This window comes from Pimephales promelas, chromosome 12 (genome assembly GCF_988280905.1).
Source record: "Pimephales promelas chromosome 12, fPimPro1.hap1.1, whole genome shotgun sequence".
Lineage (NCBI taxonomy): Eukaryota > Metazoa > Chordata > Actinopteri > Cypriniformes > Leuciscidae > Pimephales > Pimephales promelas.
Window position 1 is genome coordinate 19106400 of NC_142780.1, and position 25117 is coordinate 19131516.

At 39.1% G+C, this 25117-nt stretch overlaps 2 protein-coding genes across 3 annotated transcripts; both read right to left on the reverse strand.

The window, feature by feature from the left end:
* Nucleotides 1-467: 467 nt before the first annotated feature.
* LOC120484314 (uncharacterized) lies at nt 468-16194 on the reverse strand. 2 transcript variants are annotated; one of them, XR_016145720.1, is made up of 10 exons: nt 15946-16194; nt 13042-13094; nt 11298-11318; nt 10938-11210; nt 8161-8451; nt 6980-7267; nt 6597-6775; nt 5912-6013; nt 2479-5764; nt 468-2416 (listed from the first exon to the last, which is right to left on the reverse strand). XR_016145720.1 is itself a non-coding variant. In XM_039679415.2 (9 exons), the coding sequence occupies exons 2-9, from the start codon at nt 13085-13087 to the stop codon at nt 4808-4810; spliced, it is 2157 nt and encodes a 718-aa protein (XP_039535349.2). In that variant the 5' UTR covers nt 13088-13094; nt 15946-16194; the 3' UTR covers nt 468-4807. The 2 variants fall into 2 exon arrangements, 1 of the variants encoding a protein (XP_039535349.2); XM_039679415.2 differs by having other exon boundaries at nt 468-5764.
* A 131-nt stretch (nt 16195-16325) lies between these two features.
* Nucleotides 16326-24938, reverse strand: mdc1 (mediator of DNA damage checkpoint 1). Its single transcript, XM_039679411.2, has 10 exons — nt 24901-24938; nt 24321-24465; nt 23627-24208; nt 23457-23541; nt 21680-22881; nt 17874-21037; nt 17609-17791; nt 17131-17256; nt 16925-17035; nt 16326-16835 (listed from the first exon to the last, which is right to left on the reverse strand). The coding sequence occupies exons 2-10, from the start codon at nt 24451-24453 to the stop codon at nt 16626-16628; spliced, it is 5796 nt and encodes a 1931-aa protein (XP_039535345.2). The 5' UTR covers nt 24454-24465; nt 24901-24938; the 3' UTR covers nt 16326-16625.
* Nucleotides 24939-25117: the final 179 nt, after the last annotated feature.

Genomic DNA, 25117 nt, shown 5'->3' on the forward strand with positions numbered 1-25117 from the left:
CTTTGTGCATGTATTGTTTACAGTAGTCAATTTTCTGGCACAATAAAATGGAAAGCAATGCAAAAATAATGAAAATGGAATTATATCTGTGTCAGGTGACAGACTATTAATAGTAACTGTTTACCATTACCAGTCTATAAATAAGCCAGACATCTGTTGCATTCAGCCATGCACGGGAACTACTTTGGAAACTATGTGCTGTTGGAGGGACGGAAAAGAAAAAAAAAAGAAGAGGGCACCCTGATAGTGACAGGCCAAAGGAGAAGGGAAGAGAAAGCTCTAGAGAGACAGTTGAGTGACTTTGAGTGTGATTGACTGCAAGGGCAGAAAGCCCTTCTTCTTCCACTTACTTTTTTTTTGCAAATGTCTCACAGTCTCAGGAGAACCATATCAGAGTGATGTGTGCAGTGCTTTATAACTGCTGTGTCACAGGTGTGAGGAGGAAAAATAACGCAACAACTCTGAAAAACATTTTAAAATCATTTATTATTATTTCTAGGCATGAAATAAAGGAAGTATTTCTTCTTTACAAAATGTTTGTGTTGTGCAAAAAGGAAGAATGAGAAACGATAAAATGTAGAGCATCACTCAGGTGGAATAAGGAGAGAAAAAGAGAGGCAGAAACCTCCCATGCACCAGTGGGACACAACTGCACATTGAGTTCACTGGGAGAATGCACAACACTCAAGGATACTCATGCTCTGTACATTCTCACCACTCATTCTTCTCACTCTTGAGAGATAATTCCACACCCATTGAATTTTGGGTATTTACTTAAAGGCATAGTTCATTCAAAAAATGAAAATTCTTTAGTTTGCTCTCCTGCATGTCATTCCAAACCTGTATGACTTTCTTCTATGGGTCACAAAAGAAGATAGTTTGAAGAATATTTCTGTCCATATTATGAACGTCAATGGGGTCCAAAACAACTCTTTACTCTACAGACTTAAAATAGATGGACAAAAAATATTTTGAAAAAAAAAAAGACAGGCATACAGCTTTAGATTAGCATGAAGGCGGGTAAACAATCGGAGAATTTTCTTTTTCAAATGAACAACCCCTTTAATGCCCTTTAGAATGTCATCGACCAATCAGGTTTAATGTAAGAAACAAGTGAAACATACAATGCAACAGTTTCAGTGACATCCATGGAAGGGATATTTTACACAATGGAATTGTCCAATTAGAGACCTGCAGAGCCATGCGATACATGAAGATCAGAGTACTTCTTTTAGACGTCTACACACTACCTCCTAAATATGCATGACCACAATAGCACTGAAAGACACTATGGGAGAGTAATTACATCATGCAATGACAGACTGCAGTGACAATGCATCGTTACTTTAGGATCTGTATTTTGTAAAGCACCTTGAGCAAGGGAAAAGCTCTATATTAATTAAATTACTATTCCGTTGGCGTCGTCTTGAGCTTCAATTCAATCAAAATGACCTTTAGTACATGGCTACCTTGTTATCAGAAGAGATATAATCAGGTCCCACTAAACAGCATGGAGTCCATTCTGATATAAATCTCACACTGTGCTCTTCTTTAAATTGCTTCTGCATTTAATACCACTTAAAAAGGAACAGCAATTACCAGCCAGTCGGGGCGAAAGGGGACATTGCTAATTGCATTGAAATGACAGCTATCCAATGGAGGAGATTGTTGCTAACACACTGACACACACAAACATACTCACATGCACGTGTACAAACACAGACAGGCCTCCTGATGTTGCCAATTGGGAATAACATCTAAAATCTCTCATCATAAATACCATACATACAACACAAGCATCAACGCACAACACACAAAATACAAAAACAGACAGTAATCATGTCATGATACAAGACTATTATCAGTGGCAGTGTCCTGCAGGGTAACGAATATCTTAAGTATGGTCTTCTGCTTAAAGACACTGTGATGATTCAGAGAGTGACCATAATACCGGTAATATTGATTTTGCCTGGAAACCTGTGTGATGTGCATTACCGGGATGCACTTAACTGTGACATCATTTGCTGGAGATGAATGTAAGGGTATGTGACGTTTAACAGCCAGTGGCATTAGCCGATGGAAGCATGACAGTTATGCTACACTACTTTCATAGGTTTTTCATTATATAAAAGCTGATAAATATCTGCACATTTCTATATTGCTTAGATGTTCTTACTTCAATACCGGCTCTCTTTCTCTCTCCAAACAGAGTGAGGTGGTTAACTTTTAAGGTGGACATAAAATTGGCTTGTTAAAAAAAAAATGAATAGTAGTTTTGAGTTTAACTTTACATGGAGTGGGCCACCTCATGGGTGCTGCTACGTTGAAATAACTAGCAGAGATGCCTACTACTCATTTTATTTTAGAGGCCCACCTATTAACAAACACGTTCAATTGTAGTATAAATGAATCAAGGCTGACTGCAAACTGCAGTATACCACTGTGCTCTGTTTGCAGTCAGCCTTGATTAATCTAAACCTAAAACTATTGAATTTCCATTACTCTTCCTCCAACCCACCAAGTGTTAGTGTAAGTTCAAGAACACTGTCGGCTAGCGCAACAAACAAAAATGACTGAGTGCATCTTTAACATAGATGTGCTCATAATCTATTCAGTGTCAGATTTACGTAATGTGTATCCATTTAGTCACAAAATGGTCGGTTTGGTCTGCTTTGTCATGGAATATATCATTTTGAATGCTACAGTGCACATAAGGGTTATAACATCTAGGGTTTGTGATATTTACATGATGAGATGCGACACTAAGACTATATTGGCTTCAAGTGTCATTTCCTTTCACTGATATTAAAACAGCTGTTGATGGCTGAGAAAAAACAAGGCCATTTTTGAAGGTTCAAAGGCATTGCCAAATTGAGATTTGTAAACCTTTGATTGTATTTCAAACCTTGTGCTTTGCCAAAATAACTACATCTTTTTTTTTTTTAAATGTCGACGTACGTTACAATGTTGTTTAGTTAGTGGTTTAGTAGTTTAGTCAGGATTAAATGTGAGGTAGTAATCATCTTCAGTTTGAAAATCTACCCACAAACCTCCAGCTTGTCAAACCTGCCCATGCTTTAAGTTCTTAATACATATATTAGCTACCATCCGCTACTCACTGCGATTTAACATGAGCTCCCATAGATAGTGTGGTAGGAGCAGGTTCCTTGACGGATACAACATTAACAGGCAGTGGTGTTCAGGCTCCACCGGAGGCACCTGGAATATATGTAAACTGATATGTGAGTCCTTCAATTATATAACTATGAATTCAAAATTACTTGTGGAACCTTTTAGATTAACCAGAAGGAACATAAACAATCTAGATCTTCCTATGAACCACGTCCACTTGCTAACCCTAACCCAAACAAAAATCAGCGAATTTAACCATACACGTTGTTCTTGGGCTAATTCACTGCTTGTGCCACTTGTTATAAAAAAAAGTCTTATTCACTAACCACCTGCAATCACTGTCATTCTTTTCAACACAAACAAACTAATTTATGTAATTTAGGGTCATTATAGATTCAGAGTCAGCAGCACTATTTACCATTGCGCTATTATCGTCTGTGGAAAGTGGGCAGTACAGAATTTAATGTCTGGGTACATTTTCCATTCATTTTCGAACATGGGAGCAATTGATCAAATTTTTAGCCAATTCAAGAGTTTGGTCAACAGTTTGGGAGTAATGCTGTAAGGTGCCAGTAAAAGCATGTTGGCTTATTGCAGTAGTCTGCTGCATCCTCCACAACCGAGGCTAAGTTCCAGGCAGGAAAATGGGAATCTGCACACAGTGCATATTTTTGGGGTGTGTTTGCATCATTACCTGATTTGCATATTTCCTTTTAGGAATCATATGCTAAAATAGCACTATTAGTAGGGTCAACTAATTCTAAGCACAATACTCCAGAACACTTGCTAATGATGGAAACAATCTATCAATCTCAACATGATTCACTCAAAGAACCAAATTTGTATATTTTCACATATACTGTTGCCTTTGACCATTGTCTGAAGTTCTTGCTTACAGAAATAACTGAAAGAGACTTCAATAGCAATACTTTTGTTACTAGATGAATAGGAAATGTGCACCGTCACATCTCTGGACAAGAACATCTGTGAGACTAGAGTCCTAGGTTAGACTGAGTTCAGGTACAGAGTAGTCTGTGAAGGTTTATTTTTTGGCTTTTCCTCGTTCATTCCCTTTTGTCAAAAGGACATGTCGACTTGCATGCATCGAAGTGACATGGTTTTTCAATCTTTCCAGTCCTCGGAAAGCAGATGGTTGGCTCACCACTTTCTCAGTATCAGTCCTGCAATTTAGATTCTCCGCCTTGTCAAAATGGAGCAGAAATGAAAATGATTAATGTCCCATGCCCTTCTGTGGGTTTCTCCAAATTCAACCACAGTTTTTTTGGATTACAGAACTGATGATAGAGTTTATTTTCTCAATATCTTCATGCAGTGATGTATTATTTCTGTGATGGAAGATTTGTCTTTGTACACTTTCGTGGAATACCCCAGATCGTCTCCTTCATTTTGTATTAAATCAGCCAACGGTGTAAGGTCTGAAGTGCTTTATCTCTGTATTCGAACCCTTCTATGGGGTGATTAAATATTAGTAAACTGAGTGGATTTACAATGGATCTTTCCATTGATGCTTGTTAATCATATTAAAAGTGAGACTCAAAAGACTGAGGAACCCACCCCCCTTAGGAAGTCTTTTAGCTTTTCTTTAAGTCAAGTGTCTAGATTGTCTGTGGTGGTTAATACAGGGGGAGGCAGGAACTAGGCTAGGGTTTTTATCTCAGTTGGTGGCAGCTCCATCAGTGCTTGCAGGTGGTGCACTGTCATTGGGAGAAGCCGAGTCTAGGCCTCCACTGGAGATGAGCTCGGGAGTTTTGACTGAGCTTTTCTCAGTTTCAGGGGTTTTTGGAGGGGTAGTGCCCTTCACATCCAGGCCAGGAGATAAAGGTGCACTTGGCTCCTTGGATTCGGGTGTACCATTTGTAGTTGGTTTTGAGTCGAGAATCGGTGAGACTGGTGGTTTAGGCTCAGGGATCGGAGAAACCGGTTTAGGATCCGGAGTCTTGGGATCAGGTGTGGGGCTTACGGCGGGTTTCTGTTCAGGAGTGCCAACTTTAGCAGGTATGAGTTCAGGAGTGGGTGAAACTGCTGGTTTGGCATCTGGAGTAATGGCTGGTTTCGCATCAGGAGTTGGCATTAATGCTTTTGGAGATTCAGGGGTTGGACTTGGAATTGGTTTAACATCAGTTGATGTGGCCTCAGGTACTGGACTTGTTGGTTTCGGATCAGGTGTCACGGGTTGCTTGGGTTCTGGGCTTAAGGTCTGTTTTGTTTCAGGTGGTGATGAGATGGTAATTTTTGGTTCAGGTGTAACAGGAGGTTTGGGTTCAGGTGTAGCAGCAGGTTTAGGTTCAGGCGATGGAGTTACTGGTGGTTTAGGTTCAGGCGAAGGTGGTGGAGGAGCCGTCGTCTTGGCCACAGGTGCTGGTTTTAGATCGGAAGTTGGTGCTGGTTTTGGAGGTGAGGAGGCAGTCTTTGGCTCTGGAATTTGGTTGGGAATGGCTTTGACGTCAGGGGCAGCAGAGGAACTCAATACATCAGAATCTGCAATGGCTATTGTTGGGGCATCGGTGTCACTATCAAGTGGGAGCCCAGTGGTATTAAAGCCCACTCCAGAGTCACTGGTCTCCATGTTCCTCTCTTGTAGGCTTGGCTCTTTAGTAGACACCTCCAAACCCTGAAGAACATACTCAGAACTTAGCATTCTAAAAGCATTTCAACAACATTAAACATAATTCAGCATTTTATACTAAGCAAATGCTAAGGGTTTAGATATAAAGATAGATCAAATGACTAAAATGTCTTTCAGCTTCCTGGTGCTCACCTTAATGCTGACCTCTGTGCTCTGTGATTTCTCAGTGATGTCTTCTTTCTGTGACAGGGCCGGGGCTTCCTCATTCTGACGGGTACAGGCATCTTTCACAACCTGCAGAAATATGAGCAAAGGGCTGATAATATACGCCATTATATAAACACAGAAAGACAAACACTTTTTCTTATTCATTTCATGTTGAAGAGAATGTAAAACAAAGCAAATGTTTGTACTTTACATATCTATTATTTATTTATTTTCAAAGTTTTGGTGTGTCCTTTTTCATTGGTCGGTCTAACAGAGAGCTCCACCCTCCAAATTACGTCATTGGTTGATCTAATGTTGCTCTGTTGAGCTGGTCAGGTTTTGATAGTGTCAGAGCCACAGTCTGTAGACTTTTTGAGGAAATCAACATATGAATTGATTATTCAGCTAAATAAAAAGTAATAACATGTATTTTGTTTTTAATGAAACTTTTGTTCCCAACAATATTTACAGAAAAATCTGAGATTTTTTTGCTTCGCTTTGACCCTTTTCTCTTTTCAAAAGTGTTGGGTACAAATACATCCAAATAAAAACTTAAATAAGACTCATTTGTTTGGAAATGCCACTTGGTTTGATATTTTGTATCCAATGTATTTTTGTATCTTTTTTTGTCCTTGGTGCTTACATTGGTGATAAGATAGGTGGTAAATACCTTCCTGAAGGTCTCTCCCTCCACTTTCCCTGCATTGTGGGCTTTCTCCTCAATGGCTCTGGCCTTTGCTGCACGTCTGCGTATCTTCACCAAACATGACACCAAGCACACCAAAAGCAGCAACACCAATAATGCTACCAAAGCGATGATGGCAATGTAGAGTTTAGGAAGCGTGAATGCTGAGAGAGAAAGAGATACACCATTAGCTGCAAAGCATGAAAATTAAATTAACTGGCCTGAGTTTTCCAAAAGCATCGTAAGCCAAAGTTGATCATGGAGACCATTGGTGGCAATTGTTCTACGATTAACTTAGACATACAATGCTTTTGGGAAACGTAGCCCATGTTCTTTTAATTTCCCTTTGTCATCTTGCATCTCCTCACCTTCCATCTCCAGGTGGACATCAGACACCAGGAATCCCTGAAGGTCAGTCACACTGAAAACTCCGGCATCACTGGCCTTCACATCTGTCAGAAGAAACATGGAATTCTCCAAAGAGAGGCGACCTTCGAGATCCAGGTTAGGAGGCAGTATGAGCTCTCCATTCTCCATAATCAAATACTTATGGTTATCAGACTTCTTTGTGTACACCAGGCGAGCTAAGGAACTATCTAAGTGCAGGTTTACTTTCAGAGTGCCACCGTTTGTAAGGGTTTCAAAAACCTGATGTGCTGGAAGAAAGAAAAAACGAAGGACAGAAAGAAAGAAAGCTGTTACTAAAGCCAGGATGTTCAGCTATTTTCTAAGATGATGTCATGAAAGTGAAGAAAGAAGAAAAATAATCGCTAGGGAGGAGAAAGCATAAATTATTTAGGTAATAAATGCTGCAGACAATGGCAGACTCCATTCCACCTATCTTTCTTCATGTCTTTGTACTTCGCCTAATATCCTTTCTTTGAACCCGAAGAGTTCTCACCACTCTTAAAAATAAAAGTTATTTTTTTGGCATCAATTGTTTCATGAAGAATAGTGGAAAAAAGTGCTTCTTCTATAGCATCACTACAAAAAAAAAAAACTTTCAGAAGCTTTATTTTTAGCACTGTATATTACATAAAAACAACCTCCAGTCTTATATTTCACACCTCAGTTTTTATGCCTCTCAGGATACCTGATTCTGATTGGTCAGTTGCAGTTTTTGTATAATGACCACTAAACCTTTTATTTGACTATTGTTCCCGGGAAACAATCTTCTGGACTAGTTTCAAATATCTCATATCACTCTGCGGCCTCTTCGTTTTCTCATAATCAAATATTTTCACCGCAAATCAATATTTCCATTTATTTATAGCCATGTAATGTGCGGTAAAATGAACAGCTATTCATTTATTAGAACAAAATAAATCCGTTCAGGATGATACAGGTACCCTTTCGCTTCACATTGTGGTCTTATTCACCTTCTCAGTGTTAATTTTAGGGACTGGCAGACTTTACTTTATTATCCTATTCCATTTCTCCTTCAAAATGTTTTCTATAGCTACTCATATATTATTAAAATGTTACTTAAATGTTATTTCAACAATAGTGTCATGTCATGAACCCCTGAAAATGTGCTTCCTGCTCTCACCTTTAACATTCAAGCAGATCTTCTTCACAACTTTCCCAATGGAATCGCTGAAGGTGTAACTACCTTCATCAGCCCCTGTAACGGCAAGCAGAGTGAACTTTTGAGGGGTGATATTGATGCGGCCCTGGTAATTCTCCTTGGGTGCTCCATTCATCAGTTCCATAGCCGGTAGTAAAGTCTGATTTGCCTCCACTGAGCTGTGACGAAAGCCCACACGCACCGTGTCTGAGATATCATTGAGCGAAACATGAAAATCTGATCCATAATAAACAATGTCCTCATTAAAGCAATCTGAAAAAGAAAAAAGAAAAGGAATCCATGAGATTTTTACATTGTCTAAGAAGAATAAAATTGCAGGTCAAAAATATGTTGTAAGAACTATTAGATAAACTATTAACTAAGATAACATTGAACATGTAACTGCTAGTTCTAAACAGATCAAATCTCTGTTCCCTATAAAGTCTATATTATGCCCTGTCCCATATCAGAAGTAGACAGTAAGACGTCCTCAACTGTATCCAACAAAATCATACATTATTTTATTATTACCTATTGAATTGGCATTCAAATAATTGTAGTAAAACACATTTTAATGATTAAATTTGCAAATCCAGTTTTCAATAGCCTGTTAATAATGTAAACCCTTAATATCCAGTATGCTGAGAAGACACGTAATTTCATTCCACTTTCTCAACTCCTGTTGCCTGCATGTGTCAAGAGATGAACCCACGTTATAGTAAGAAACAATTATACAACAAGAAACGAGTGCAAATTTTGTAAAACAAACAAACTATGTAGCATCTGCTGAGGGACAGCTTAATTTAGACTAAACTCAGCAGTATTTTCAGTATTATTCTGCAGTATTTGCAGAATTCGTTTTTCAGTTACATTATTGCTTATTTAATGTTTATTTAAAAATTAATAGAAAATAAAACAGCTCATATTAACAGTCCAGTTTGACCTTTCCTGAGCTCTTCCTTACGACCAGTTGTTGAAAGAAAACAGCCACATTGCACCCCATTAACCCCTTAATCCCGAAGTGTACCGCCGGGGGTATCTCAGCTTTTTAATGCATCTAGCTCAGTGGTGTAGACAGGGGAGGGGCCATGGTGGCACTGGAAATTGATTGGCCCAAACCTCGTCGAGAGACCGGTCTCTTCCCTGTGCATGCACACTGGTGTCCTCAACTTCCAGGAAGGGAGTGAGTTGCTGTGAGTTGCCGGACCTATGGTCTGAGCAAAGAACATATGTAACGCTGCTGATGGATCACGGGCCGCTATTCCCCTCTGTTGTCGGGGACTAGAGAGGACAAGTCGCAATGCTGAAGCCACCGCCCCCTCGTGGCTCAGACCAAGGAGAGAGAGAAGCGAGTGCGACCCCTTACCTGGACCCATACCATCTCTTCACTACCCTTCCTTCACGATTCCTTAGCACAACGAGGACACCAGATCCCCATTTGTTTTAACACTTTATTTTCCCAATTTTTGGACATTTTATGTCAATTTACTTTAATAAATGGCTCTCCAAGGCCTGACTGTGTCTGTCGTTTGCTCATCCTGCCACACTACCAATATGCTGATTTTTTTTATATTATTTTATAAAAGACCCTGAACAAGATTACGTTGTGATGCACACCATACTCAGACCGCCTGCGAACTTCAACATCGGTAACACTATCGTCAGTCGACGGCGCAGAGGAAAAGGCGCCATTCGGCATCTGTCTGTGGCGCCCAGCAACGGCTTAGGACCAAATTCAAAATCCTGCTGCACCACAGACTGCCATTTAAATAGTTTTATATAAAATTTGCTGCAACTGCTGCAATGAAAATTTAATAGGATGTGGATGCAAATTATTATTATTGTGTTTAAATAATAAAATTCTATAAAATAAGAACTGTTTTAAAATAAGAATAATAAAATAAGAACTGTCAAATTCAATTTGTATTATACAAATTGATAAAATAATATACTACAAATTGAATTTGACAGTTCTTATTTACAGCAGTGATAAATGCCATTAAAAGAAAAAAAGTTATCGCTGTTCATTACTGATTTTAAAGCTTACTGAACTTTAAATGATTTGGATTCAGTTTTACATAAACACAAAGGAAGGCTTTTCGTGATTTTACTTCATGAAAGTTGCACTAAACCATATACTTGTTAATATATTTGTTGTGTGTTAACCGTTTTATAAAAGCAATAAGGTATTCGAGGCAAGTGCTGTATCATGAATAAGTAACGGCAGAAGGGCGTTGTTAGGCACAACGCGAAGCGGAGTGCCTGCAACCCCTTCAGCCGTTACTTATTTACGATACAGCACAGCCTCTCGTACCTTTCTGCATACGTATATTTTCTAAAAATATAAAAAGTGTTCCATCAAACGATACCTACCTTTTGACTCTTCTTGCTATAGTCTTTAGTTTTTTGTGTGTCACTCACACAAAAAACAACTCTAAAAATGCCCTCAGAGCTTGACGGGTTAATGAAAAGTGCCAGCCAGCACCACTAATAATGGGTGAAATAGATAGTTGGGTAGAGAGAAAGAAGGATCTTTAGGTACAGAAGAACGGAAGGCAACCAGTGTGCCTTGACAGAGCTACAATTACTGCAGGAGGTCATTAATCCTCCCTTACTGTTCACCACATGACTTCCTATAATCATGGAAGTCACTCAGAGCTATTCTAATGTGAATCCGTGCATCCAATTTAGTGTGCAAGCTGTTATTCAAAGTGAGGTAAAAATTTTTTGGGTATTTTGACATGAAAATTATGCATTACCTCTAACATAGAGTATGATGCGTGTAACATCCCCTGCGGTTTGGTCAGATGAGATGGTGTAGACTCCTTCATCACTTTCTCCAACATTTTCCAAGATCAGGTGGGTCAAAGCAGTGTTGAGTTTGGCACGAACATCAACCACTTCACCAGATCTCATCAGTGACTTCTCACGTCCTGGAACGATCGAAGGCTTGAACGACACGTCAGCTTTACCTGCAGGCAAGGGGATGTGGAAGTCTTCCCCAAAAAACAGAGCCTGGGACGCTTCTTGGCCTACAAGAAACAAAAAGATAGACACTATTATTTTCTTCTTCTTAATAAATCATTTGAATAATTAAAAGTGACTTGTGTTTGCATTACCTTTTAGAGTTGCAGAGAATGCTAAAAAATCCAAAAAGAAAAAAAAATATCAGTGTTTAGATTAACACATTCATTAACAGCAATGTGACATCAGCTATAGTGAAATCATACAGAAACTGAGAATGTATTTTCAATTTATGAAATATTCAATTTAATTACATTAACATTTTTTTTCTTTTGGATTTTCATCTTAAATGAAAGAATTAAACATTGATTAAACATCTGTTCAGGACATATAGCATGTCTGTCTACTGTTTTTAGGTTTATTGGAACCTTTTTTTTTTTTTAGGACAAATGCCATTTAGTTAAAGAGCACATCTGACCAAGCTAAAATATTAAATGAAAAACTATATGGCTGAAAATTGTCAAAATGAACATTTTATGAACATTTTAGGAAGATGGCATTTTAAGAGAGCTATGTTGTATGAAATTGTTTTTGATAGAAGGAAAGGAGATGCATTTCTAGTTTCAACATCATTTGTTGTTGTTTTTTTCAGACATTCTTCTTTAAACACAGTATGATACAAAAGTAGCATACAAAAGTATCAGTTGTTTAACCAAATTTTGTTTTTGACCATTTATAATGGTTAAACTTCAACAGTTTAAACATGGAGCTGCATTGAGATCCCCATATCAATGGGATTGAACCATACAGGGCATTCAAAATTAAGATTAAAAATGAAAATTTTAATAAGAATGAGATATATTGAATACTTCTTGAGTTACAGGCATGCAAACCTGGGAAAATTAATATTTTTGGCACTCAGTCACATACAGTATGTTCTATGTAATTATGTTGATTGAAAGAAAATAGTTTCAACATTATTTGTTCTATATTCCTCTTTAAAAGAAAAAGTATCAATAATTCAAAGTAACCCACATTTAGTTTTTGATCACTGAAAATATGTAGGCTACCTTCAAATTATCAATTTATTCATGAAGACACATTGAAATCCCCATTTCTCTGGAAATTAACTACATTGGGCATTAAAAATTAAGATACTAAAAGAAAAGTTTGTTAACTACAAGAATCTAAAAGCATTTTAAGATCTTTAATCATTCTCGTGTTACAGGCATACAAACTTGGTGCGAAAAAAATAAATAAAATAAAACACAAGGTTTTTCCCATTTTTGAAATGTCACCATTGGCATATAATGCAACAAATATTCAACAGATTTTACTAATAGACCAACCAATCTCTGTGTAAAAATAAAATAATGCTGCTGCCATTGACTTAAAACATAAATTGACTTTAAATCTCAGGTACAAAATAGTGGATTACTCCATTACAGTACAAATACACATCTGTGACATTTAATATTTTGGCTTTTTGTCTTTAGAGAAAAAAAATATTTGAGCCAAAGACCTCTGGTTAAATTGACACAGTGACAGAATGACTCAATGCATAATTTAGTACGTATGTATGAAAACGACCCACTTTGTTACGTAAAATATGCTAAATACATTCATTATAGATGGCACATTTAATATTACGTGTCATGTGGTCAGATATTCATAACTAAAATCTATGTATGTACAGTACACAGTCCATCCAACCTGGTACATTCAGAACTGAGAACATTAGATAGAAGATGCATTGTGGATCAGGACTGTAATTAAAGAACTACAATAGCTATTAGCATGTCAGAGCCACTGTCCTTAACACTTCCACACTTGTGTAGGGATAATTATGATACAGAAGATCATCAACCACTCAAAAGATTCACAAGGACTCTTTCTTACCTGAGTAGAACAGCACGCTTAAGACGAGCAGTCTCAGATTCTGCATATTGGCTCTGAAAACATTCACAAATGAAAATTACATTTGCATTCAATGAGGATTTCAATTCTTAACTCTGACATTGTAATTAAGTTTCATGGTACATTGCTCAAAATTGCTCTCAAATTCCGGCTATAGAAAAGCACAACAAGGATCAAAATGGCAGTGTTGGCAAATGGACACAGGTCGATTGAGTGCTTTGATGTGGACTTGAAAATCTTGGGTGTGACTATAAAACAAGTCCGTTTATGTTAATGTTAGACATACATCTATGTTTTTCAGCTTTTATGGGAGATGTGTGAGCTCTGATCATCAGTCCAAGGATCTAAAAGGGGCGGGCTGTGTTGAGGAATGAGCCTCTTAAAAGTGCTAGGCTGTTTTTGTACATTGCTTATCGAACTGACATTGATCTGGTATCTCAGAGGAATAGTAAGAACAGTAAGCTTATTGAGATTCCCAGTTAAGATTCATCACCAATAAATTACATTAGTCAAGCAATTACATGAGAAATTATGCTTTTAGATGCAGTGCTGTGTGTGAGTTTGTCTGTATGAATGCACATGGAATGAGAAACATGACATCATTTGGATGGATCATTATCTCCATAATTAAATCAGGACAGGATTATAATGACTGAAGACATTAAAAATGCGGGAGGAAATAAGACTGAATCTATCTGTTAGCCTGGTTTGTTCTACAAAAATCCATGTTACATCCCAAAGAAATTCCATGATTTTTACACAACTTTTCTGCATTTTCTGTGATTTAAATGCGGTGTTAAACAGAAGAGTAGGGACTTATTGGAAGATGAAAGCATAAATAAAATATAATACAAAAAATACAAAATTATAATGATCGATATTTAAAAGTGAATAACAGATGTTTAAACTCAGCCTATATATATATATATATATATATATATATATATATATATATAATAAATTGGAATTATTTATTCGTTTTGAATAAAAGATAATTATATCTTTAAAGATAATTAATTTAGGTAATTATTTTCATGACATTTACAGGCCGGGCCCAGGATATAAAAATTGTAACATTCCCTGATATTTCCAGATTTTCTAATGACTGTGGAAACCCATATTTTGTACACAAACTGTACTTTATACTTACAATTAAACTTAAATATATAATTTAAGTAGTATGATATTCATTAATTGTAAAGACGGCATCATAAATATAGGTATCGTGATCAGTAATGTGGAAATATCAGGACAAACACAATCATTAACAGTCTGAAATGAGCTGGCACTTCATAAATAATGACAAAGCAAGATTCCTAAGAAAACCTTTGCCAGGCCAGACAGAAAGGCAAGCATCCAGAACAGAAGAGGCATTTAGGCCATTCAGTGATTTCATAGCAGACTTCTGCTCAGACGTATGAATATTTCATATGAACGTTTTATTGTCATTCAGTTGCAAAAATGGGGAAAAAGCAAATAAGTATATATTTTTCTATCTCTGGACAGTGCCGATGTGTATGCGTCGGCGCTTTTTTAGTTTCATATGGACAAAGTGCCATCTGGTCCACTTACATCATTTCCCTCCCTCCCTCTCAGTATGACACCTCTTACAGCAACCTCACAGTTCCTCTCATATAAGACATGGGCAACAAGGAGGCAGAAATGCAGACCGGGTGCTCAAATACATTAAGATGCAGTTCTCCTGAGTGCAATGCAACAATGAATCAGAGCTCAAATCAAAGCTTGCTGCAGATAGATTATATGAACTCAACTGCAATATCATAAATTGGTTAATTATGCTAGAAGCAGGCTGTGTAAACCAGGGAAATAAAAAAACGATAAATAGGGGCTCAGGGAAATCAAGCTCAACCTTTGGAGAGGTGCTGTATGACTATTTCATATGTGGTTATTGATGTTGGAAGCAGGTCATCTCCTAAGAGACCATGACTGGGCATCTGGAAATTACTTCCATGTTATTTCATTCAGACTCTTGGATCATAATATATTTTAAAGCATTAAACCAGACTATTAGTTCAAAAGGTGATAATGTAACGTTAGTTAGAATGGTCTGATGTAGCCTATGACATGAAAGGCGATGAGATCATGGCTGTGTCTTACAACCTAGTGAGCTGTCTACCTAGGCACCATTTTGGGGCATCATTATGGTTAAAAATATGGCGTATAGATGAGCATCTGAATAGGTTTTAAGACAGAGCAGCGGGGGCGGCGAAAGCTTGACATATACCGCATCTCCCCGCGATTTCAGAAGAAACCTTCCGATGATCTTATCACCTCCCAATCATAAAACTATTTGCCAGTCAAACAAATTTTCTCTCGGTCTCACGATGAGAATGATCGCCCACACATGTTCGGGTTAGTGCACAGACGACGAAATGAAATACACCGCAATCAACCGGCAAAATTAGACTTAAATAAGAATTAGCCTATACATGCTATACAATTTAGAATATTAATGTTATTGTACAACTGTTCTTTTTCGAGCTCATCACGACAAATAAGTCTAATTCTCATTTTAATTTTCGCTAATTTCACCACAAAGCATATTTTAATGGAAACATTTGATATACAGGATTAGGTGCACTCGCGAGCTGACTAGGCATTTATGCTATGCAGTTAACCGACCACAAATTTCTTCAACAAGCCTAATGCTCTTCTAAACCTTTAAAGAGGAATCTTGCGCCTTATGTATTCGCGTTCCAACAGCAAACATCAACTTTATCCAATTGGAAAAGTACCAGACGAAGCAGAAACTGCAGAATTTAACCCTTGAATTCCTGCATCCTTCCTGCATCCCAAAGCCAGCTGCCCGTTTATGACATCCCTGCCGCAAAATTAATATTCTCTCTTACCGTGTTCACAGCTCACCTTCAATATGCTCCTCGAGTAATAGAGTGAAAAAAGGGGGAAAATTCCGTTATTCTTCCCTTTCTGCTTCTTTTCCACCTCGGACTAAATTGCACCTCAGGAATCTGTCCGGTATCTCGCCGCGTCTCGAGTGCGCTCCGTAAAGCCCTGCGCTTCAACCCCTTATGGGCGTGTCAACGGATCCGAACACACTCAGACAACCTTTGCAGAACCGACGTGAAGGTCTTTAAGGTGTTCTTCAGATCGATCCATCACTGAGACCAACGCCCCTATGAATAAGAATGTGCACTAGACCTTTTTGCCGGTTTATCTGCATTTTGCTTCCATTGATCAACAGCTTTTTAAACACTAAAAGGGCACAAATCCACAATGCCTCTGTATTTTGGCTTAGAAAGTGTTTATTGAAATATTACATACAAAATTAGAGAAGCTCATTCTCCCTTCACTAACAAACTCATCATTCATCAACAGCCACCTCACACTCTCTCCATCTCTCACATTCACAGGAATCGGTGGGTGTGTGGTTACAAGCCATCTAATTAATTTCATTCTTCATAAAACTGGGATGTAATGTGTCACATTTTCAGCTTGCGCGATCCAAACTTAAAGGTTTGTGCATAAAACAGATTCTGTCTTCTACACAAATGTATTACAAGGAAAGTCCTTTTCTGTCATTGTCACTACTTCCTACGGCCCCTGGCAGCAGCTTTGGGGGCTGCAGGCTGATTGGATGTGTTGAGAGAGGAAGTGAGAGAATAGGCCTGCAGGTCAACTCTCTGCTGCAGAATACCAGTCAATAGGAACTCTGTGCTGACCACGGGCAATGACATACTCACTGCCTTCTGACAAAGTGCCCTGTCCTGTTCACATGACACCACCACAGTGTTCTTCTGAATAGAGAGGGAGAAACCACAATGAAATATGGGAATATGTAGTATATGCATTAAAATAAGAGAATATATGCATTGGTTCTGGGTACCTTCTGAGCAGAAGGCATTTTAGGGAGGAAACGTGCACCACAGCAGGTGATGATTTCTTTCATTTGAGATGGTTCTGGGATCACAGATGGGGTTACATGAATCTCATAACCCTATAAAAGCAAAATAAGAGGAGAGAATATTTGTGATGGAAATAGAAAACTTTGGGCTTGATACACAAAGGCGGAAGAACTTGTCATGGACTAACCTTTAAAAGAGGTTGACTTTGAGCAGTTTGCAGTGTCTTCTGTAGGCTGAAACTAAACTTCTTCTCTTGCTCGACATCTTTCAATATGTATTCATCAGTAGAAAGGAAATGCCCAACTTTTCCACACTGGGGTAGAAAAAGAGCACGTTGCCACATTAAAATTCTAATTAAAGTTCAAAATAAAGTCTGTAATATGTAATTGTTAGACTCTAATTATAGAGGTATAAACCCTTAAACAGTTACTCAATATATATTTTTGAAAATATTCTTGACCAGGAGTGGCACTATTGTACTTTTTTTTTTGTATATTTTCACCCAAAACAGAACCATTTTCAATGTTTGAGAACACCTCACAATGCATATAAAACATATCAAACCAACATATGGAGTTTATGGAAGAAAAGTCAGATAAAGATTGTGTTTTTTTAGGTTTGGCTTGGTTAGAATCAGGACCTTTCTGTAATAATCGCTCCCTCACCTTCTTTAGCCAATCAGGATTCACGATCGGCACCCCTCTGGCAACGGCGCACAAAAACTTGACAGTGCGTCTTGCTTTATCAGTCACCAGTTGAGTCATATCGTTCACCCCTCTCGCCAGACTTCCACCCAATTGAGAGACCACTTTTTCTCCATCTTCATCCGTCAGCCCAGTGAATAACACCTAAAAGAGAAGAGGACAGATTGGTGTCAACCACACAGTGACAAAACTTGCTAGTTAATGTCTATATCTGAGGGTGTGTGACCTTGTACGCCTGACTGGAAACAGAGCGCCTTGGAGTCTTGGGCATGGGTGACGGAGCCTCTTCTGTGGATGTGCTAGTGGTGGCTGCTCTCTTGCGACCTCTGCTGTTGCGTTGGGGTACAGCAGTGTCATTTACCATCTCTGCATCTTGTTCAAGCTCATGGCTCATTCCGACATTTACATTCTCCACACCAGAATGCCTGCCTCCTCTCCCCCTGCCTTTCCCAGAAGTTTTAGCTTGGGAAACTTCCTGCGGTTCTTGTAGCTTCACACTCTTCCTGCCTCTGCCTCTTCCCCTCGTCCCTTCGTTTGATGTTATGAAACTATTAGTAGATCTCTCAGAACTTCTAGAACTGGAGCGGGATCGGGAACGGGTTGTTGAATTGAGGTCTTGCTCTTTGTCTTCGACTCCAATAGCTACTCCTCTCTGGCTAGATTGTCTAGCACTGATTGGTTGCTCATTAGTTGTCTGTCTTCCTCGGCCCCGGCCCCGTCCCCTGCCTCGCCCTCTCTGGATGGATGGCTCCTGTTGTGAGGATACAGATTGTTCCGAGTTTATAGAGGAGCTTGAACAACGCCGTGATCGTCTGGCAGGAGGAACAAGAGGAGTTTCCAATTCTGTTTTGTCCTTCTCCAATCCATCATTCTTTTCTGCTTCCTGATGGTTCCCATCTTCCGTTTCTTTTTGTTCTCTTGCTCTCATCTCACGATCCTCATTTTCTTCTTTCTCCTTTTCTAATTGTTCTCTCTCTGCTGCTAATCTTTCCTTCTCTTTTTGTTCCTTCTCCATTTTAATTCTTTCTTCTTCTTTTTGTCTTTGTTCTTCTCGTTCTCTACTCTCTCTCTCCAACTTTTCATTCTCTTCTTTTTCTAAACGATCCTTTTCCTCTTTTTCCCTCTGCATTCTCTCATTTTCTTTTCTTATTTTTTCCCCTTCCCTTTTCAGTCGTTGTTTTTCCTCTAATTCCTGCTGCTCTCTTTCCAGTTTTTGCCTCATTTCAGTTTCAGCCTTTTCCCTCTCTTCTTGTTCCTTTCTCTCACGCTCCAGTCTCTCCTTTTCTTTTCTCTCTACCCTATCTCGCTCCTCCTGTTCTTGGAGCTCTTTCTCCATCCTCTGTTTCTCTGCTTGGGCATTCCTCTCCTCCGATCTTTCCTCTTCTTCCTTTTCACTACACTTATGTTTTATACCTGTTCTTCTGGTTCCTCTCCTCACAGTTTTTTCCTCTTCACTCTCTCCCTCTTCCTCAGACAATGCTTTCCCCCTCTTTATTTTCCCTTCTTTCCCTTTTCTGGTTTTACTTTGGACTTTGCCAGATGAAGGTGTCTCACTCTCCACCTCTGTCTTGTCTTTCCTAGGTCTCCTGCTACTTCTGCCACTAGGTTCTTCTTGAGCGCTTTCCTCACACATGGGCTGTGTTTCAACAACCATGAAATCAGAGTTTGGTTCAACAGACTGTGCTGGCTCACCTTCATCTACTTTTTTTCCTCTGTGAGATCTTTTGGATCTGATGATACTCAGATTTTCATCCCTTCCAGTTCCATCGTCACAAACAGGCAGTGTTTCTATGATAGTGGAAAGGGAACTGACGGCAGCTTCAGGAGGTTGTGGAACGCTGTCCTCGTTTATCTGTCTTCCCCTTCGGGATCTCCTGGATTTGATTCCACTGCTCAGATTTTCATCTCTTTCAATCACTTCCTCAGGAACTGGTTGGGTTTCTGTGATAGTGTGATGAACAGCAACCTCAGAAGTTTGTGGAACTTCGCTGTCTTTCTTTGCTTTTCCTCTGCGTGATCTTCTGCTTGACGTTTTACTGCTGAGGTGTTTCTCCTGTCCTTCATCTTCCTCATGCATAGGCTGTGTTTCAGCTACAATGAAATGGGAGCTGGAGGTTTTTAGGAGTTCTGTGGAGTTGTGTTCATCTATCTGGCCTGTGCTAACTTCCTTAGTCAGATCTTCACATGGTTCTTCTTCACACATAGGTTGAGTTTCAGCAATAGTGACACAGGATTTTAAGCCTGTTTGAGCAAGCTCTGGAGATCTGAATTCATCTGTTTGTTGTCCTGTACTTGGTACCGCATTGTTGATCCCACTCTTCAGATCTTCATCCGATGCTTGTCCCTCCTCACACATCAGCTGCGTTTCTGTCATAGTGTGATGGACAACATTCTCAGCAGGTTGTGAGGCTTCCTTTTCTTTTTTTGGTCTACCTCTGCGTGATCTTCTGCTAGGCATCTTGCTGTTGAGGAGTTTCTCCTGCTCTTCATCATCTTCACCAACATGTTGTGTTTCAGGGATTTCAAGACTGGAAGTAGAGGCTTTTTCAGTTTGTTGGATGGGTTCACCTTTGTTAGTTTGTCTTCTACTGACCTTCAGATGATTCTTCAGATCATCCTCTGGTGCTTGGTCTTCCTCAAACATTGGTTGAGTTTCAGCGATGGTGATATGGGACCTGGTAGGTTTTTCTGAATGAGTACTGCTGATCACATTGTCCTGATCTGGTGCTTCATTATCATCACCCATTGGTTGTGTTTCAGCTATGGTGACATGGGAGCAGGAGTTGTTTTCATCAAGATGTGCAGAATCACATTTCTCAGGCTGTTTTCTTGTGCTTGGTTTCTGAAAGCTGTCCCCACTTAGATCAACATCTGTTGCTTCTTCTTCCTCACACATGGGCTGAGTTTCAGCAATGACAAGATAAGAGCTGGAGTGTTTACCTTTGTGTACTTTTTCTCCACCATGGATTCTCCCACCTTGTTTCATGTTCTCCTCCTCTTCACCCTCTTGCGTTTCATTGATGGTGTCTGCCTCCATGAGCTGGGTGGGCTCACTCTGATAAAACTCTTTGTCTTCTCCCTCCCAGATGGGTTGCGTTTGAGTTGTGAAGAAAGAAAAGGGCTGTGTCTGCTCTTCCTGTCTTGGGGTGCTGGCAATGATTACAGTGTCTGCTGTGGAAAGGTGAGAGTAATTAGGTGTCTCTTCGTTCTCCTCCTCCATATTTGCTACAGGAATGAACTGCGTTTCAGCAGTGGAGAGGTTGGAGTAGACTTGGGTATGGCTCAGTGGCTCCTCCTGATCTTCCTCTCTGTCTGTCTCTGTGCCATATGCCTGCGTAGCCTCAAGATCAAGTTGCTTTGGCTTGAACCCAGCACTGGCCCTAGCAGCTCCTGGATTTGACATTAAACACAATGTATGGATTCAGTATAAGTTAAGCTCAACTGAATGCATTTGTGGCATAATAGTGATTAACACAAAAAATAAATATATTTTGACTCACTCACACAAAAAAGGGGTAAAAATAGATAAAAGATGGGTTATGGTGAGGCACTTACAATGGAAGTGAATAAGGCCAATTTTTGGAGGACGTAAAAGTAGAAAACTGTTGAAATTGTAACTTTCATTAATTTTTTAGTTAAAACTTGTATTATGTTGCGTTGTGTTGTCCTGATAAAGTTGTAAAACTGAACATAACTTTAGACAGAAAATGTTAAGCATTATATTCACACTAAAATCAACATGCATACTGTGTGGCTATACTTTGAAATGGAATATTTTAATGTTTACAGACTGGAATTTCAAAAAAAAATTTAAAGTTGAAAATATTGCTGTTGATTGAATTTAACTTGAATTGAATCCTGAATACTCCTAATAACGAGACATTTCAAGACATTAAGAAAATAAAAATTAGCATTAGCAGCAGTTTTACAGTTAACTTTAAAATGTAGCAATTTTAGACATTTACTATTTTGTGAATACGATGATAAAAAAAAGAATGAAATTAATAGGCAGGAAGTGAACTGGATGGATACCATATACTTGTGTGGGCGGTAGGTCCCAGTCTTCCAAGTGACCAAAAGCTTGGGTTGGTTCCTCAAGATAAGTCTTTGCTTGAGAATGATGGTCTTGTTTTTTATGGGTACTCTCTTCTGACAGTATTGCTTTGCCACCCACATAAGCCTTCTGACTCTCTGCAACCTTCACAGCTTTGCCTGGTACAGGTTTAAAAGGATCCTCATCATCTGTTTCACTGTTTGATAGAAGATCTCTAGCCTTTATCTTCTCCTTGTCCTCAATCTCTTCATCTACATCTGTGTCACTGTCCATGTGAAGCTCTGTCCCTGATGTTGATGTAGGTCTGACATCACTTCCCTCTCCAATGGGATGTGAAACCTCTGTCACCATGGGATTTTCATCTTCAACATCAGTATCACTGTCCAAGTTAAATTCTGTAGGTGGTGGTGCTGATGAAGTACTTTCTGTAACTGCTAAAACTTTTGCTTTCTTTTTGGAGACATCTTCAGTTATAGGAGCCTCATTTTCGTCAACATCAGTATCACTGTCCATATGAAGATCTGCTGAAGGTACTGATTTTACCTTTGGAGCTTCTTCAATCAGAGCCTTTTGTTCAGTCTTGATTTTCTCTTCCTCTTCTTCTACCTCTATATCACTGTCCATATGAAGTCCAACTGAGGATACGGATTTATTAAGAGTTACTTCATTTTGAGCCTCTGGTTTAGCCTTATTTGCCTCCTCTTCCTCAACATCAGTATCACTGTCCATATGAAATTCAGCTGAAGGTACTGGTCCCATCTTTGGAACTTGTTCAATCTGAGCCTTTGGTTCAGTTGTGCTTTTCTCTTTCTCTTCTTCATCAACATCAGTATCACTGTCCATATGTAGACCAACTGAAGATACAGATTTCTCAAAAGTTATTGCTTCCTGAGCCTCTGGTTCAGCCTTATAAGCCTCCGGCTCCTCTTCCTCAACATCAGTATCACTGTCCATATGAAATTCAGCTGAAGGTACTGGTTCTACGTTTTTAGCTAATTCATGTTGGACCTCTGGTTCAGTCTTGCTTTTCTCCATGTCCGCTTCAAAATCAGTGTCACTGTCCAAGTTGAGAGCTAGCAGGCTAGGCTTAGATGATTTAGAACAGAGTTTACCGGAGGTTTCCCTCAGTCTGAATCTGTCCATTGAGGCCGAAGATGGAGTGATGGAGCTCTCATCCTCACTGAGAAGATGAGACAGAAAAAGAGTTTAAAGAGTATTAATCGTCTCATTTAATCGTTAAAAGATTGCGATCTCAATTCAAACACCCACATGATCTCATTCCTAAATGACAAGAATTCACCTGTGTCTAACCTTTAATGAAATCACACCGGAACATTCAAATCTATGTTTGTGCTAATCTATGAATCATGAAGCTCTATTTATTTCTACAATATATAGGGAAAATCCCATAGTTGTATTGCACAGTTTAAAACATTAAGGTGCAGTTCATTAATGAAATTTTGAGGACACGGTCCATAGTTAATACTTTAACAATGTATAAAGCACAGAAAGCACTTTCAAACCAAGCAGCTTTGTGGTTAATTTAAGTGACCAACTTCAACCCGATGCAAAATCTGTGAAAGGGAAATCTTCCGACCCCACTCAAAATTTCATAATCACATGGATTCCTACTAATTACAGGATTTTGAAACTATATTATATTGAGATCAACATAATAAAATCAAGCTATTATGTCTATACTAGTTTGGGAAAAGTTAAAAGGGAACATTAAAAAAAAAAAACATTCAAACCTACCTCTCTGGAATGACTTTTTTTGCAGGGGTCAGGAATGATGAATTTGTGGAACTACACCGATAAGAGGAGGACGCCGAGTCTGAAACTATAACAAAAGAGATAAAAGAAAGCATGAAAATAGTATGCTACCATAGCTTTCAGTAATATTCTTTAGGTCTCATTTTACATACCAAAATCTTTCCTCTCATCACTCTCTCCATCTGAGTCTGATTCAGGTACCAGGGTGATCTCAGGATTTTTGAGAGCTGGCTGTGGTGAACACATTTTGGGTTCTTCATCCTCTTGGCTCCATGAAGGCACAGGAGGCAAGGCACTCTTCTCTTTCTCTTTCAACCCATTCTGCACACCTTTCCTCAGCTTTGACTCCGAGTCACTGCTTGATAGCGGCGAACTATCCTTTTCCTCCTGTTTAGAAAGTCCTTTCTCTGGGGTTTTGTGTGTATCGCTTTTTGAGATGTTCAGGCCAATGTACTGACATGGCACGTCAGCGATCACCACATTCTCTCCCTCAGTCAAAGCATATCGTACCTGAGGTGTCAGCTTGAATCTACCTTTTCTGGTACCATTCATACTGCCCATGTCCCATAAAAGGGCTTCCACAGCATCACCGTTACCGGAGCGGCTGCTGCTAGAGCGGAAAACCGAGATGGAGATGACAGCATGCCGACCGGATACAGATCGAGCCGGAAGCAGAACAGAACAGGCAGAAGGATCACGGCCCAAGACATTCTCTCCGACATAGAGAGGGAATTCTAAATGAATGTGTGAAGAGAGAAAAAGAGAAATTGATGCCATAATTTCAATAACGTTCAGGAAATATTAGTTATACAATATCAGATAAGTTTGTCAGGTTTATTGTCTCACCTGCCTCTGGTATGTGGTCATTTTTAAACACCTTCAGTGTAGCTAACTGTTCTCTTTCTGATCTTCCTTCTTTCTCTTCTTCTTCTGCTTCTTCTTCAGAGAAAGGATCCTCAATCTGCTGAGTGGCATCCATCTTCCTCTCTGGCTAAAGGATCAAGAGTGATGTTCCAACAGAAATACGGTTGTTATGGATACCATTCACAATGTAAATAAAGATGTTTTAAGCCTGAATGTATGCCATACACAAACAACAATCCAATATCACCATTCTCCTTAAATGATTAGTGGAGACGTATATGTGTGATAAAAGTTTACTTAACAGATTTGGCATGATATTAGGACATTTGTGACTTTTTCATTATTTCTTAATCGAATATGTTTGGTTAGTGCTGGTCAGCGCCACAGTTGAAGTAGTTATAACGTTAATTGGCTAGAGAAACGAAAATTCTCGTGAAATTGTAATCAGAAATAATGCTTCCCTTCATAATGCAAAGGTAAACATACGAGACAAGGTCATTGTTTACGTTTGTGCTGGTATATCGTGCATTATCCACTACATTTAATAAAAACGTGCGCTTACCTTACTATGCAGAACACTAGGAAACCATTTCCTGAAAACTAAGGACCGCCTTTTAAACGAAGACTACTGATTCGCTAGTCAACCTGTCAGTCAGAGAGTGAGCCTACACTGATTGGGTGAAAATGCGTCACTGCGGCTTGATTGGTCAACTGAGAAATAGCAGTCATCTTTGTCCAAATATTTCCGCGCTCTCTGCAGAGTTTGCAAGAGTTTTTCC

Coding starts and splice junctions, on each gene's coding strand:
- LOC120484314 (XM_039679415.2), bottom strand. CDS start 13,087: ATGCAGAATCTGAGACTGCTCGTCTTAAGCGTGCTGTTCTACTCAG. Junction 8,452..10,937: donor CATCATACTCTATGTTAGAG/GTAATGCATAAT, acceptor TTTCTTTTTCAG/ATTGCTTTAATGAGGACATT. Junction 5,765..5,911: donor GCACAGAGGTCAGCATTAAG/GTGAGCACCAGG, acceptor TATGTTCTTCAG/GGTTTGGAGGTGTCTACTAA.
- mdc1 (XM_039679411.2), bottom strand. CDS start 24,453: ATGGATGCCACTCAGCAGATTGAGGATCCTTTCTCTGAAGAAGAAGCA. Junction 23,542..23,626: donor TGATGAGAGGAAAGATTTTG/GTATGTAAAATG, acceptor CTTTTGTTATAG/TTTCAGACTCGGCGTCCTCC. Junction 17,036..17,130: donor AAAGTCAACCTCTTTTAAAG/GTTAGTCCATGA, acceptor TTGCTTTTATAG/GGTTATGAGATTCATGTAAC.